A 13,401-nucleotide genomic window follows, 5' to 3' on the forward strand; every position below is an offset into this window, starting at 1 on the left:
CGTAACCTGCCCAACGCCCTGTAAGCCAGATAATGGCCCACCAGGGGTGCCAGGTATCTGAAGCAACCGTTGGGGGGGCGGAGCACAGTGACGAATTTTAACGCCATGTGGAGACTAGGACAATACAATATCCCTTTTCTTTTAAAAGGATATTAGGGGGAACACGGTGAATAGCCATGGAGAAATGCTAAGACATTATGCCACAACCTTCAGGGGGCGAAGGAGACCCCCTGTCGGAGCACAGTCCCGGAAAACTCCGCTCTAATCCAGACTGCGGGGCAATGGAGGGCCCAGAGTTCACAGGGGGAACAACTGGGAGAAGCGCACGGATCCGTAAGGAATGGCGCAGCAAGCCGACACCGAGCTGTCCTCCCGAAATTACCTGAGTTACCCGCCACACACGGGAGGACACAGCTCAGCACAAGAAGAATCTTGTGCAGTGAAGGGTGTCGCCCGGCCCGCAGCTCCAGATGTTTGCTAGAGAAGTGCTGTGCACCATGCCTGGGAGGAGTACCCTTCATAGAGAGGACTCGACTCCAAGGAGGCACAGGTCACCTCGGAACTAAGAAGCCGAGGTGAGGCCCAACTTCCACCCAATGGCCAACTTCTGCTTGAGGACAGCCTTCCCCGTTTTTCTGCTGACCCGTAAGCAAACAGGAGCTGCTTGGAGCAACTAATGCTCCGGTGCAGTCCAATAGCGTGAATAGCACGAAGGACATAGCAATGCTAAGGCCGGGTCTGCCTCCTCCGGCGGCAGCGCTAGCAGGTCCACCACCTGAACCCGAAGGTGAGAGGTGGGGAACCCCGGGCACATTACCAGACCGGGATCTCAGAAAGCGTGAGAATAGCCGGTCCTAATTTAAGGCACTTCTGTTGAAAAATGCATGCAGGTTCTTACCCTCTTCATGGAAGTGAGCGTGATCAGGAGAGAGGTCAAGTGACCGAACTTGTAGCTCGACTGATCTAAGCGGCCCAAGGGGGACACTCCATAGACCTAAGGGGGCCACGGAGAGACCCAAAGAAGGGATAAGGTGCAACTGTAGAGGGACTTGTCCCCCTGCACCCTTCAAGAACCTGTCGGTCAGGTGATGCCTCCCTAGGGAGAACCATCCACAGCATATTTTCCCTTTTCGATATGCCGAGATGGCCACAATGAGCCCTACAGTGGAGGGAACATCCTTTGCTCCAACTGCAAGAAGGGAGGCACAACACTGATCGAGCATCTTGGGTTAACTCGGCGAATAGCCCATACAACAGAAAGACCTCACCTCAAAGCATATGCTTGCCTCATAGAGGGGGCACTAGTTTGAGTGATAATGTCTACCACAGCCCGAGAGGGCCAGTGAGGTCTTACCGTGTCCCATCTGGAAACCAAAGGTATAAGTCCGCAGATAGAGATGCGGGTGCCCGATTGTGCCCATTCTGAGAAGAAGGTTCTTCTTCAGGGGAAACTTCCCAGGAGGGGGCTGTCACAGGGAAAATGGTGTCAGCAATGCAGGATCGGGTGGGTCAAGAGACACACCAGAGAACCTGCTCCTCGTCCCCCCAATCTAGCCGAGGGTTGTGCCGGGAAGCTCACTCCTGTTTGTAGACCCCGGGTTCAGCTGTGTGCTAGCGCGTGCCTGCCGAGCCCTCGGTCAGGAACAGGCCAGCAGTAGGAGGACTCAGGAAGTGAACAGGTTCACCTGACCTTCGCTGAATCGACTCCAGATGAACCGGAACCCAGGGTTGGAGTCGCCGTTCTCGGAAGAGTTGCTCACTTTTTGCAACTTAACTCCCTGAAAAATGAACAGCATGCAGCAATATTAGCTGCAAGACTCCAGAGGAGGAGATGGCGGGCGAGTTGCAATATGCGACGGGAGCATAGACCACCACAGGGGCAGGTGTATACTACCGTGGTAAGGCGTCCAGTGGACTAGCACGCTCTTGTCTCGCAGCATCGGACGGAACCGGCGGAGAGAAAGCTCTGCTAGCAACTCGAAGCGACTAGTGTCGCAGCAGTCGAGGTCCTTCCCAGGAGCCCGAGACTGCCTGCCCGTTGCAGATGGCACTAGCTTGTGACGGAGATATCCAAGACAGCCACCTTGAGGCTTGACCCCTGGTCTAAGAGCACACCTGCTCGTAGAAACACAGGGTCTTACCAGTGGTTGAGAAGGTGTCAACACTGAGGGGTTTCCAACCCAGAGTGTGTCATAGTGCCATGCCCATCTCACGGTCCAGTCGAAAAGTCCGTGCTGCAGCGATCTTGCATGGAACAGCCGAGCGAACAAAGTGGCTACGGCTGCCATGTGCGTCAGACCTCTGAACATTTAGAGGGATCACTGTCCTGTGACTGTTAATCAAGCAGTCCAGCACTAACTTTCTCAGCTGACATGTCACGACTGGTAAACCGTACTCCGTGCCGAGGAAAGAGGGAGCTCAGGGCTGTTCTTTTTTGAGCTCACCCCTCTCTCGGTTGACCTGAAGTCCCTGTGGCTGACCATGTGTGACCCCTAAAGCAGGCCAGAAATGATCTGCGTCAGGGCAATCATCACATAACAGTATGTGTCCTTCAGGTCGAAGCTGTAACCCAGTCCTGGTGCTGAGGGACAGAGACATGCGTTTCTGTATCAACCAACCCAATGGTAGCCTGGTCTTTAAGGGGTACCAATTCGGAACTCAGAACCAGGACAGGGCGAAGCCCACCACTTTTCTTGGGTGTAAGGACCGACCAAATCGACTAGCAAACAGGCTAGGTAGAACTAAACACCGAGCTGCTGCCTGCATTAAAAGAGAAATATAGGAATGGTAACAACACCCCTGCGGTGGAGCAACCAGCTTCTTTTTTTTTTTTTTTTTTTTGGATGGCTCAACCCGGAAAGCGAGCGTCCCAAAGTAGCGCCAAGCTGCTAAGGCAGCGCTTACCTGATCCACGATCCCGCGTTGTTTCTGCCAGAGTGCAAGGAAGCAACGCGTCCTGCCTCCCTAGTTAGATGGCGAGATTGTGTGTTGAACCTGGATGTGAGGAAGGGTTGCGTTACTCACAAACAGACTCAACATGTTTAATAAAACCCAAGGGTATAGAGAAAATTGCTCTTTTATTGAAGGGGTGGGTACCTGCTGACCCGTAGGTCAGAGGCAGCAGCGGTAGAGAACGCCCTCGATTCTCCCAAGGGCATTCCTGGAGCAAAACCTCTAATCCCTCGGCAGTCTGCCTTCAGGAAGCCCTGCAGCATGCAAGGCAACCCAAGGCAGGCTCCGCCCCCTAGGCGTGGCCAGCTCAACACCCCCGAAGGGGAGTGGAGCAGTTCCTGCTGGGGCCACCGGGGGGCGTCTTCGGCGACAGACAGTCGAAGCACGCAGCCCATCCATGGGCACTCCAAGTTCTTTTGCTGCATACGAACCACCCAAGACCGCTGGGATAGGTCTTGAACAGTGTCGCCGAAGAGGCTGACCTGAGAGACGGACACCAAGAAAGTGGGCTTTGTCAGTGTCACGTGTCATCACCAGGTTCAGCTAGGATCATTTTTTGCACTTTTAGGCCATAAAATGAACATCACCTGACCGAGGGACTGCCCCGAGACTATTAGTCACCGAACGCAGTTCCTGCCTCAACCTCAAGAGTCAGAACTTCCCTTGAGCACGCACATAAGGCGAAGGTGGTATGGCCGGTAGTGCTGTGAGCCCTGCTGTACAGCCGGAGCTGGCAGACGCTTACAAGCCAGATGAGAAGCACGGACAGACCCACCAGGTGGCGGCGCTCGCGAGCACGAATGCACCGCAATCGCACACTCCACTGGCGCACGTCAACGTGTTCTCAAATCACCTTCACCTAGAATTATGCCCAAAATAATGCAGGAGGGGCACAGCGTGCAGGGTGGGGGTGGCATGGCCTGCAGCGCTGCAAGCACCGCTATACAGCCGGAGCTGGCAGATGCTTACAGGCCGGGCGAGAAACACGGACAGCCCACCCAGGTGGCGGCACTCATGAGCACGAATGCATCACAATCGCACACTCCACTGGAGGACGTGAACGCGTTCTCAAGCCGCCCCCACCAGCAAGGGAAGTGCGGGGGGAAGAGCCCAACACGCAGCTGAGCTCTTCATGAACCTCCAGGAGGAAAGGCACCAGGGAAGAACGCAGCAAGAGCCGCATCCGACACCGGAACTGATCGTCAGACCTCGAATGACCAGGGGAAGGCGGAGAGCCCGACCTCCCGCCCGGCGATCGGGCTGCCCGGGGGAACATGGCCGTCAACTTAGCCTCGGACCCTGACCGAGCAACCACCAGCACGGGGAGCTGCTCAGCAGAGTCTCCGACTTCAGAAGACGATAGCCCCCACCACTGATGCGGCGATAGACATCTTAACTTCCTCATGAGCACTAAACGAGACGCAGGACTCGCACTAGGACGAACCGGCATCAACATTCAGAAACTCGACGGCAATACGCTGAGAGTAGCCAGACCTCCGCGGGGCTGACCGACGGAGTAATCAGACTATAAACCTCAGGTCTCCAATGCCTCTAGCCATGCCGCCTCAGGGGGTCTAACAACCCACGAAGCCAGAACGGGTAGAATGCAAAGGCGGCTCACATGTTAATGTAAGCCATGACCGAGCGTAATAATGGGCATGCCCACACCGCGTGAACATAGCCCATTCACAACCGCCATCTCAATGCATTTGTTTACATCCCAGACCTATGAGACAGCGATTGTGACCGTCATGAGGAATAAGGAAACTATCGCTCCCTAAAAGCACACGATCGGAATGCGTCTTGAAAAAGACACTCTCAACGATCGTGTTTGCTGTAGGAAATTGCTCTTTTAGGCTGGTTGCCCAGGGGAGGACCGCAGCACTTTTAGCATTGTTAGCATAGTTAGCGCAACAGGGCGATCTCTCCAGCTGGAAATGCAAGGAAGGATGTTCCACACAGCAGAAACTCCTGCAGCGATGAAGGCATCTTCTTTCTTCTTGTAGAAGCAGCTCACAAAGCAATCGGCTCCGAAGCAGAAATCTGAGTGAGTGGTTGCATGCCGCCATCTTATATACCCGTATGTATGGGAGGGTGGCTTGGCATGCAAATTCCACTCGCCAATTTCATTGGCCTTTTCTTCTTTTATAGACCTTCCTGGTTCCAGTCAAGTCTTAAAAATACTGTACTAGTGAAATACTGATAAACTGTACTGTGCATTCAATGACAAATACAGGCATGTTCAATTTGAGTTTATTATATTTTAATCCATCCCCTTTCCCATTCCCCTGACCCATTCACGCAGCAAGAAACCACTGGCATAAAAATAACTGCACATTCTTTAAAAACATAAAATAACTGCACATTCTTAAAAAAAAAGAAAGGACTGTTCAGAACATTTTGCTTCAAACAAAAACAATGAAGACTGAGATGAGATTGGGAGTAATTATTCTCCTTTGTAAGGTAGGATTTTATCCCTCAGGTCTTTAATAGTGTTTCAGTTTTAACATATTTGGAGAATGTCATTACTGCAACATTGTTTAAAGGCCTCTTAAAATACTTTAAAAAATAATTCTAAAACATGAATATTTAATTTAAATACAACAACAAAATCATTATACACAAAGTTGATGAAAATTGCTTAACATATGGGATTTTGCTGCTTTTCTGTGGCTTCTTTTTTTCTGTGGAGAACTGTTTAGTGTTTTGGAAAAGTTTGTATTTATAGTTACTATTTTTCTTGTTTCCTGACAAATGTTTTAAAATCGAAAACCGGCTTAAATGTTTACTATTAAACTTTTCTTTTTTTTTTTCAGAGCTACTCCATGCACCAGACAAAGAAAAAACAGAATTTGTTTGCATTATTAAAACACAATTTTTCTTGTTTCCTAACACTTTAATCTATATTGTATAAAATGTTATTTACAGTGCCTTTTGAAAATATTCACATTTTCATTTTTTTCATGTTTTGTTATGTTGCTGCCTTATGTTAAACCATAATGACAACGCAAAAACAAAATTTATTGAAAAATAAAAAAACTGAAATAACTGCATTGCATAAGTATTCATACCCTTATCTCAGTACTTAACAGATGCAGAATTTTTTGGAAGGGGTATGGATGCTTTTCAAGGCACTGTATGGTAATAAAGATATTTACTGCATTTCAAATTAGGTATTTTTGTGTGGACTTGCGGAGGAGTCTGTATGTACTCCTGGCTTTGAGTCGGAGTTGCTGGTTTTTAAAGTGCAGAGAGATCACCTTTACAAGGGGAAAACACTAGGAAGAGGTAGGCAAATATCTCTGCAAATAAATGTTGGAAGTAATATATATATATATATATATATATATTTGTATTTGGCTAAATAATCTCTCTACACTGTGCTACACAAAGATATCTACATTAACCAATTCTACTATTAAAAAAAAAACTATTAACTATTACATTCAATCAAGTTTATACATGCACAGTATGTACTAAATTTGCTGTCATCATTGTTTAATTGTCTCACTCAAGTGTAATCACTGTTGCTCACAAATAAGTGCTATTTATTGATAAATGCCATTGATGTGTCAGTAACTTACACAAACATCCTCCAGGTGTTATTACTGTCTGAATATTGCCAATTCATTGGCTAATGGTGGTAGAACCGCCCTCTGAGGAGTTTTGTCAACCATGTCTCAAAAGGACATTACATTGTTCCACAAATATTTCATATTCATGAAACAATTTATCTGCCCCACATCTTGTTCCAGCAACCCACAGCAATTTCTACATAACTTTGAGCCACTACTGAGAGACATTTGTGGTTGAACCTTATAGATGTCCTGGAGAAAGAAATCCTATCTGCTGGATGCTTCTGTTCCTTTCCCCACTCAGAGAACCAGGGTTAAATATGTAACAAGATGTTTTGTTTTGCCAATTAATTCCCTTTCTGATTTCCGACAGTAAATTTTAATACGTGTGATGGAAAAACAAGAATACTCTTTCAGTCTGATGACAAGCGGTTTGATGTGAACATGGATGGCACTGTAACACTGAAGAGATCACTGACTCTTCATGAGGGTTATGAGGTGTTTACTGTGCACGCTTGGGATGCCAATGGCAAGAAGCACACTGTATCTATCAGAGTTGAATATGTCGACCATCTTAAGGGGCATCAGATGGATACAGTCATGAACATCTCTTCAAAGGTACAAATAATTTCCTCAGAGAAAATGCTGTACAATACAATACAAGTCTGACCTCTATTGGACATTTCAGTTTTTTATGTGTTACTTTACTGAGGTACTTAAATGGACACCTTCAGTTGTCAAATTCTCTACATGTCAATTTCTGTACATGTTCAGGGGGAACTATTAATGTCATTGTAAAGTATCTTGATGGCATTTATCAGTTTTGGCCCAACACCAAAATGATAGTGTGTCTTGAAAAGAAACGGATGCTCCACCATATCAAATGCTTTTTAAAAATCCAAAAATAATATAAATCCATCATCTTCAATTAAATGACTGTACTCTATGATGTCAAGCACTAAACGAATATTATGTACTGATCTTCCTTAAGGAACCCAGACTCTCAAAGTCTAATTAATTATTTGAGGAAGTCTCTCCCTTAATCTAGCAGCAATAACTCTGGTAATTAGTTTGTAATCAGATAATCATTTGTTGACTAGAGTTAATAGATGGTAAATATCATATATTAAGTTTGGTGTCTACCTTAGAGATAATCACCACATTAATATGATGGCATTATCAAGACTGCTCAGAGAAGGAGCATGAAGGAGGGCAAAGCCTGGTGGATGTTTTTTGATAAATGCTTTTTAATTACAAGAAGCACAGAGACTAAAGTACAAGGAGGATACTGGGTGAATTAATGTTGTTTGTGCTCTTCTGTGAAAACATTTGGTTTACTGTAAGATAAACAATTTATTTATTTATATTTTAATTGGGTTTTTTTTTGTTGTTGTTGTTTTGTTTTGTTTTTGTTTTGTTTTGATTTTTTTGCTAATATTTTCAGATGAAACCTCACTTTGATGATATGATTCTGACTTTTCCAAAGTCTTCAACGGGTCTAAAGAGAGCAAAGAGAGGTTGGGTTATTCCTCCAGTCAATATACCTGAAAACAGCCGAGGTCCTTTCCCAATGAAGCTGGTCCAGGTGAGTGTAAATCATGAAAGGACAGTTCAAAATTGGATGGATGAGGGAGAGATTTGTTTGTCACTGACTTTGTACTGTTATTGTTTCTGTATTTAGATAAAATCAGACTTTGCCCTGGAAACTCAAATGGTATACAGCATTACAGGTGAAGGAGCGGATCAAGATCCAAAGGGGATTTTTACTATTGAAAGATTGACAGGGAATCTCTATGTGACTCAGCCACTCAAGAGAGAAAAAAAAGCTTCATACAGAGTAAGTTAATTTTTAGTCTCTTTAACTTTTATTCCAAGTTTGTGTGTGTGTGTATTTTGGTATTGAACTGTCTGATCATTCTTAATTAACTGAAAACTGTCCTTTTCATGTGTTTGCATGTGACCTTACATTTCATATGTGTTTATGTACTAGTTTTCTTTATACTACACTTGCATATCTCTGTCTCAAAGCTAACAGACAACTCTAATTTTGATTTTCAGTAATTGAGCCTTTAAAGAAACTCATATCTTTGCCTCATTAATCTCATATCTTTCGATTACAGCTCATGCTGCAGCACTTTCTGCTAGTAGTACTGCAGAAAAATCATAGACATGGACTAAAAGACTTTAAAGGAACTCATTAAATATTTGCCCCTAACATGCCCAAATTTCTTCTCATTTCTTTAGCTTATAGTTCATGCTACAGGACTTGGTGTGAATATAGCAGAAAAACCAATGGAAATTGTCATCAGTGTGATCGACCAGAATGATAATAAGCCTGTGTTTACTCAAAATCCTTTTAATGCAAAGAGAGGTTGGGTTATTCCTCCAGTCAATATACCTGAAAACAGCCGAGGTCCTTTCCCAATGAAGCTGGTCCAGGTGAGTGTAAATCATGAAAGGACAGTTCAAAATTGGATGGATGAGGGAGAGATTTGTTTGTCATTGACTTTGTACTGTTATTGTTTCTGTATTTAGATAAAATCAGACTTTGCCCTGGAAACTCAAATGGTATACAGCATTACAGGTGAAGGAGCGGATCAAGACCCAAAGGGGATTTTTACTATTGAAAGATTGTCAGGGAATCTCATGGTGACTCAGCCACTTGACAGAGAAAAAAAAGCTTCATACAGAGTAAGTTAATTTTTAGTCTCTTTAACTTTTATTCCAAGTTTGTGTGTGTGTGGATTTTGGTATTGAACTGTCTGATCATTCTTAATTAACTGAAAACTGTCCTTTTCATGTGTTTGCATGTGACCTTACATTTCATATATGTACTAGTTTTCTTTATACTACACTTGCATATCACTGTCTCAAAGCTAACAGACAACTCTAATTTTGATTTTCAGTAATTGAGCCTTTAAAGAAACTCATATCTTTGCCTCATTAATCTCATATCTTTCGATTACAGCTCATGCTGCAGCACTTTCTGCGAGTAGTACTGCAGGAAAAATCATAGACATGGACTAAAAGACTTTAAAGGAACTCATTAAATATTTGCCCCTAACATGCCCAAATTTCCTCTAATTTCTTTAGCTTGTAGCGCATGCTACAGGACTTGGTGTGAATATAGCAGAAAAACCAATGGATATTGTCATCATTGTGAGCGACCAAAATGATAATAAGCCTGTGTTTACTCAAAATCCTTTTAATGGAAGTGTTCATGAAGCTGCTGAAATAGGTAGGTATATGGTGCAGTTTCTCAGTAAAATAGCTTTCAGCAACCCCCTTTTTTTCTTCAAATGCCTCTTCAGCTTCAACAGTTCTAGGATTTCATCCTCAGGTGGGCTTAGTCCTTAATGAGATCATTAGATTCAAAGATACAAATATAGGCTGAATAAATTTGTACGGTACTTGTGAAAACTGTAATACTGTATAAAGTAAATATGCACAAATACCCATTAAAGCTACAAAAGTTACTTAGTTAAGAGCAGTTTGCCGTCTTGCTCTTGAATGACTTAAAATCACTTCAGTGTTTAAACTGACAAGACTTAGAACTCGTGAGAATGGTACATTTTCTTGGGGAAGTAGCACTTGTCCAATTCAAATAGTTTTAGAGGGGCTGTGGAAAAGATAGAGGGGCTGAAGCCCACTCTTCTGCTTTTTAGCTTTTATCACCTAATCAGTCATTCTTCTCTCATCAAAGGCTATGAGTTTATGACGGTCACAGCCACTGATGCAGATGACCCAAATGAGTACAATGGTATAGTCAGCTACGCAATTGTCAGCCAAGAGCCGCAACTTCCAAAAACAAACATGTTTGAGATCAACAATTCAACTGGAATCATTCGTGTGCGAGAACTAGGCATGGACAGAAAGGTGAGTAATTACATTTGATTGATCTCAAAGTGACATGATGTAAGCAAACTCATCAGTTATCTTCCTTTTCAGCAATGGCCCAGATATACTTTGTTAATTGAAGCTGCTGACATGAATGGATATGGTTTGTCAACCAATGGCACCGCTGTTATTACTGTTACTGATGACAGTGATAAGGAACCTCACTTTGAGCAAACCTCGGTAAGGCAAATAACTAATAATGCAAAATAAACAAATGTTTACATATAATAATATAACATGTAATAAACTTTTGCCTAAACTTCGTTTGACCATATAACTATACCACTATAGTGGTTTAGTTTTTGTTTTGTTTAGCACAAGCCTGTCACTGAGAAGAAACTGCTTCTTACTGATGAAGATGATTCTGGATAGCCTGCCTAGACTTCAAGAAGAAACAATAATGCAATTGTGTGTGGATTTTATTTTATTTTTTTAATCATTTTATCGAGTCTTGTTTGAGAGTCTTATGTAAGGAATACAGTAACAGTGATTGCTCATTAATTATCGGCTTCCAGAATGGAAACATGCTCATTGTTTATTGTTCCATTATTTCCTAATATTGCTTACATTGTATTTGTTAATTATATACAACTTTATAATTCACTAATGATTATTCATAGGGGTAAGCATCAATGTACATCAATTTTACGTAATTTCCTCTTTTTTTTAACTCTTATGCCCAGTTGCAAAGACAAAGCTTAAGCCAGACTAAAATGCATGTGTGAGCTGTCTTAACTGAAAGCAACTTCTACTGACATGTCATGACCAGTGCCATTGATTTGTATCAAGTTGCACACCAGTATGTTAATTATTATTATTATTATTTTCAGCACGTTTTTAAAATGACTTAAACATTCTAATTTAACTAAGGCCTTATCCTGGCTTAATCTAAGCCCTGTCTGTAAAACCAGGCCTTAGTCCTCATCTCACAACAGATTTTTTTTCCCCCCAGCATATTTTCAGTTGACTTTTATAAAATCACAAGAAGTATTTCATCTTTATTTACTTTTGAAGTGTTTGCCTTATGATAATGTTATAAAATTCATTTGCATCTGTTCTGGTTATCAATTATTCCAACTTAACCGTGTGTGTGTGTGTGTGTGTGTGTGTGTCCTTGGTATTTATCATGTTATCGGGATCAAATGTCCCCACAAGGATAGTAATACCAGTAAATTTTGACCTTGTGTGGACATTCCTTATCCCCATGAGGAAACAAGCTTATAAATCATAGAGAATTAGTTTTTTTGAGAAAGTAAAACTGTGCACAGTCTCCTGTGAGAGCTAGGTTTAGGTGTAGGGTAGGTGTAGGTCAATAGAATATACGGTTTGTACAGTATAAAAGCCATTACGCCTATGGAATGTTCCCATAAAACATCGAAACACAACATGCGTATGTGTGTGTGTGTGTGCTGGTTTTTGTGGTTTACAAGAACTTTTGACCTGAATACGCGCCAGCATTACAGGGACATTTGGGTTTTTGAGGACAGGGACCATGTCCTTATAATTCTGGCAATGTATAAGCTATTTTAAGCTCCCAGAAGTCCCAGAAACTCCCTCTCAAATTTTGGGCGCCATGTCCTAACATACCACAAAACCCTGAAATCTTACTATATAGTAGTCAACATTTGAAGTGGATCAAAAAAGTTGTCCTAAGAGAAGAACAGGTATTCTTTTTGGTTTTAGGACAAATTTGATGAAAGGTTTGATCCACTTCAAATGTTAACTACTGTACACTGTATATCTCTGAACTCGAGAGTGCGCCCCTGCAGCCGGGACCGGTACTACACCTGCGTCAGCAAAAATTTGCATACTACACACAAGTGTAATTTCTGAGGCCGCTGATTGGCTAGATCAGTGACGTGGGCGGGAAATCGCGAAAACAAGATGGCGTCGGTGGGCGGAGCTTCAGTTAGCCGCAGCACGCAGTATCTTTTTTTTTTTATTATTCAAATATTACAATAATGAAGATGTAACACGGGGCAAACGGACATCAAAAACTCAAAGATGTTGTACAACTGACTCAAGGATTTTAAAAGTTTTAGAAGCCTTTGAGTTCAATGGTTTGGACACATTGTTTTTTTTTTTTTGCCACAAGAGGCAAAAAAAGACTTTAAATCAGATGAAAACAATCTAAAGTTAGGTTTACAATGAATAGTTCTGGCTTTATGAAGGTGAAATTTACCCAGAAGACAAAGCAATAATACAGTATGGACAAGATTACTGTCTTTAGAATTAAAGTCAGACAAAAAAATTATAGGTTCTGTCTCTTTTTGTTGTTACAACAAAAAGATATTAATATGGTAACTCTTGACCAAAAAGACTTGGAGAATGGGCAGTGACAAAACAGATGTAAAACAGATTCTTCATCAGTATTACAAAATGAACACAAAGAAGATATATTTTCAGAGAACCTGCTCAAGAATAGATTACAAGGGTAGTATCCATGAACAATTTTGAAATGGAGTTCTTTAATTTTACTTGGAATAAAAAGACTGTGGGGAGAGGTCCATAAGTTTTTCAAATCAGAGTCCGGAAAACATATTCTCCATTTAGATTGTGCTTTTGAGGGACATCCTGGAGTTGAAGAAAGAGCATTTCTGATAAAAAAAAAAAAAGTTGTTGCATTTTTTATCTAATACATGAACTCCGTTGAATGCAAGTGTAGGAAAATGATTGTTTATACAGCCATAACATAAATGAGCTTTATGATGAATGAGCAAAGTTTTCAAACTGACAGGTATACTTTTAAGTATTGTTTATCTAATAATGAGTTACCCTGGTTTTGGATTCCTAACCTAATTTTCAAATGTTGTGGTGGCCTTAAATTTATATTGTCCTGTAACTTTAAGTGTAGTAAATTACCTATCAAACTCTCAAATTTTCATAAACAAGCCCTAGAATCCTGGAAGATTGCTTTTAAGCACAACTTCTCCCCCCACACATGTATTATTTGGAACAATGAAAATATATTGTCTGG

General features: G+C 42.3%; 1 protein-coding gene across 2 annotated transcripts; it reads left to right on the forward strand.

The window, feature by feature from the left end:
- Positions 1 to 5,310: 5,310 nt before the first annotated feature.
- LOC127168680 (cadherin-1) lies at positions 5,311 to 11,480 on the forward strand. 2 transcript variants are annotated; one of them, XM_051115711.1, is made up of 11 exons: positions 5,311 to 5,415; positions 6,126 to 6,240; positions 6,901 to 7,145; positions 7,972 to 8,112; positions 8,209 to 8,364; positions 8,772 to 8,966; positions 9,063 to 9,218; positions 9,621 to 9,765; positions 10,231 to 10,403; positions 10,476 to 10,604; positions 10,716 to 11,480. In XM_051115711.1, exons 1-11 carry the CDS (start codon positions 5,371 to 5,373, stop codon positions 10,737 to 10,739), a joined length of 1,524 nt encoding a protein of 507 aa, XP_050971668.1. In that variant the 5' UTR covers positions 5,311 to 5,370; the 3' UTR covers positions 10,740 to 11,480. The 2 variants fall into 2 exon arrangements, with proteins under 2 accessions (XP_050971668.1, XP_050971667.1); XM_051115710.1 differs by having other exon boundaries at positions 10,740 to 11,480.
- Positions 11,481 to 13,401: the final 1,921 nt, after the last annotated feature.

This window comes from Labeo rohita, chromosome 7 (assembly GCF_022985175.1).
Source record: "Labeo rohita strain BAU-BD-2019 chromosome 7, IGBB_LRoh.1.0, whole genome shotgun sequence".
Lineage (NCBI taxonomy): Eukaryota > Metazoa > Chordata > Actinopteri > Cypriniformes > Cyprinidae > Labeo > Labeo rohita.

Bases quoted from the DNA above. Each gene is read 5' to 3' on its own strand.
- LOC127168680 (XM_051115710.1), top strand. From the start codon at position 5,371: ATGAAGACTGAGATGAGATTGGGAGTAATTATTCTCCTTTGTAAG. The intron at 8,365-8,771 runs GTAAGTTAATTT...TCATTTCTTTAG, and splicing joins AAAAAAAAGCTTCATACAGA to CTTATAGTTCATGCTACAGG. The intron at 10,605-10,739 runs GTAAGGCAAATA...TGTTTTGTTTAG, and splicing joins CTCACTTTGAGCAAACCTCG to CACAAGCCTGTCACTGAGAA.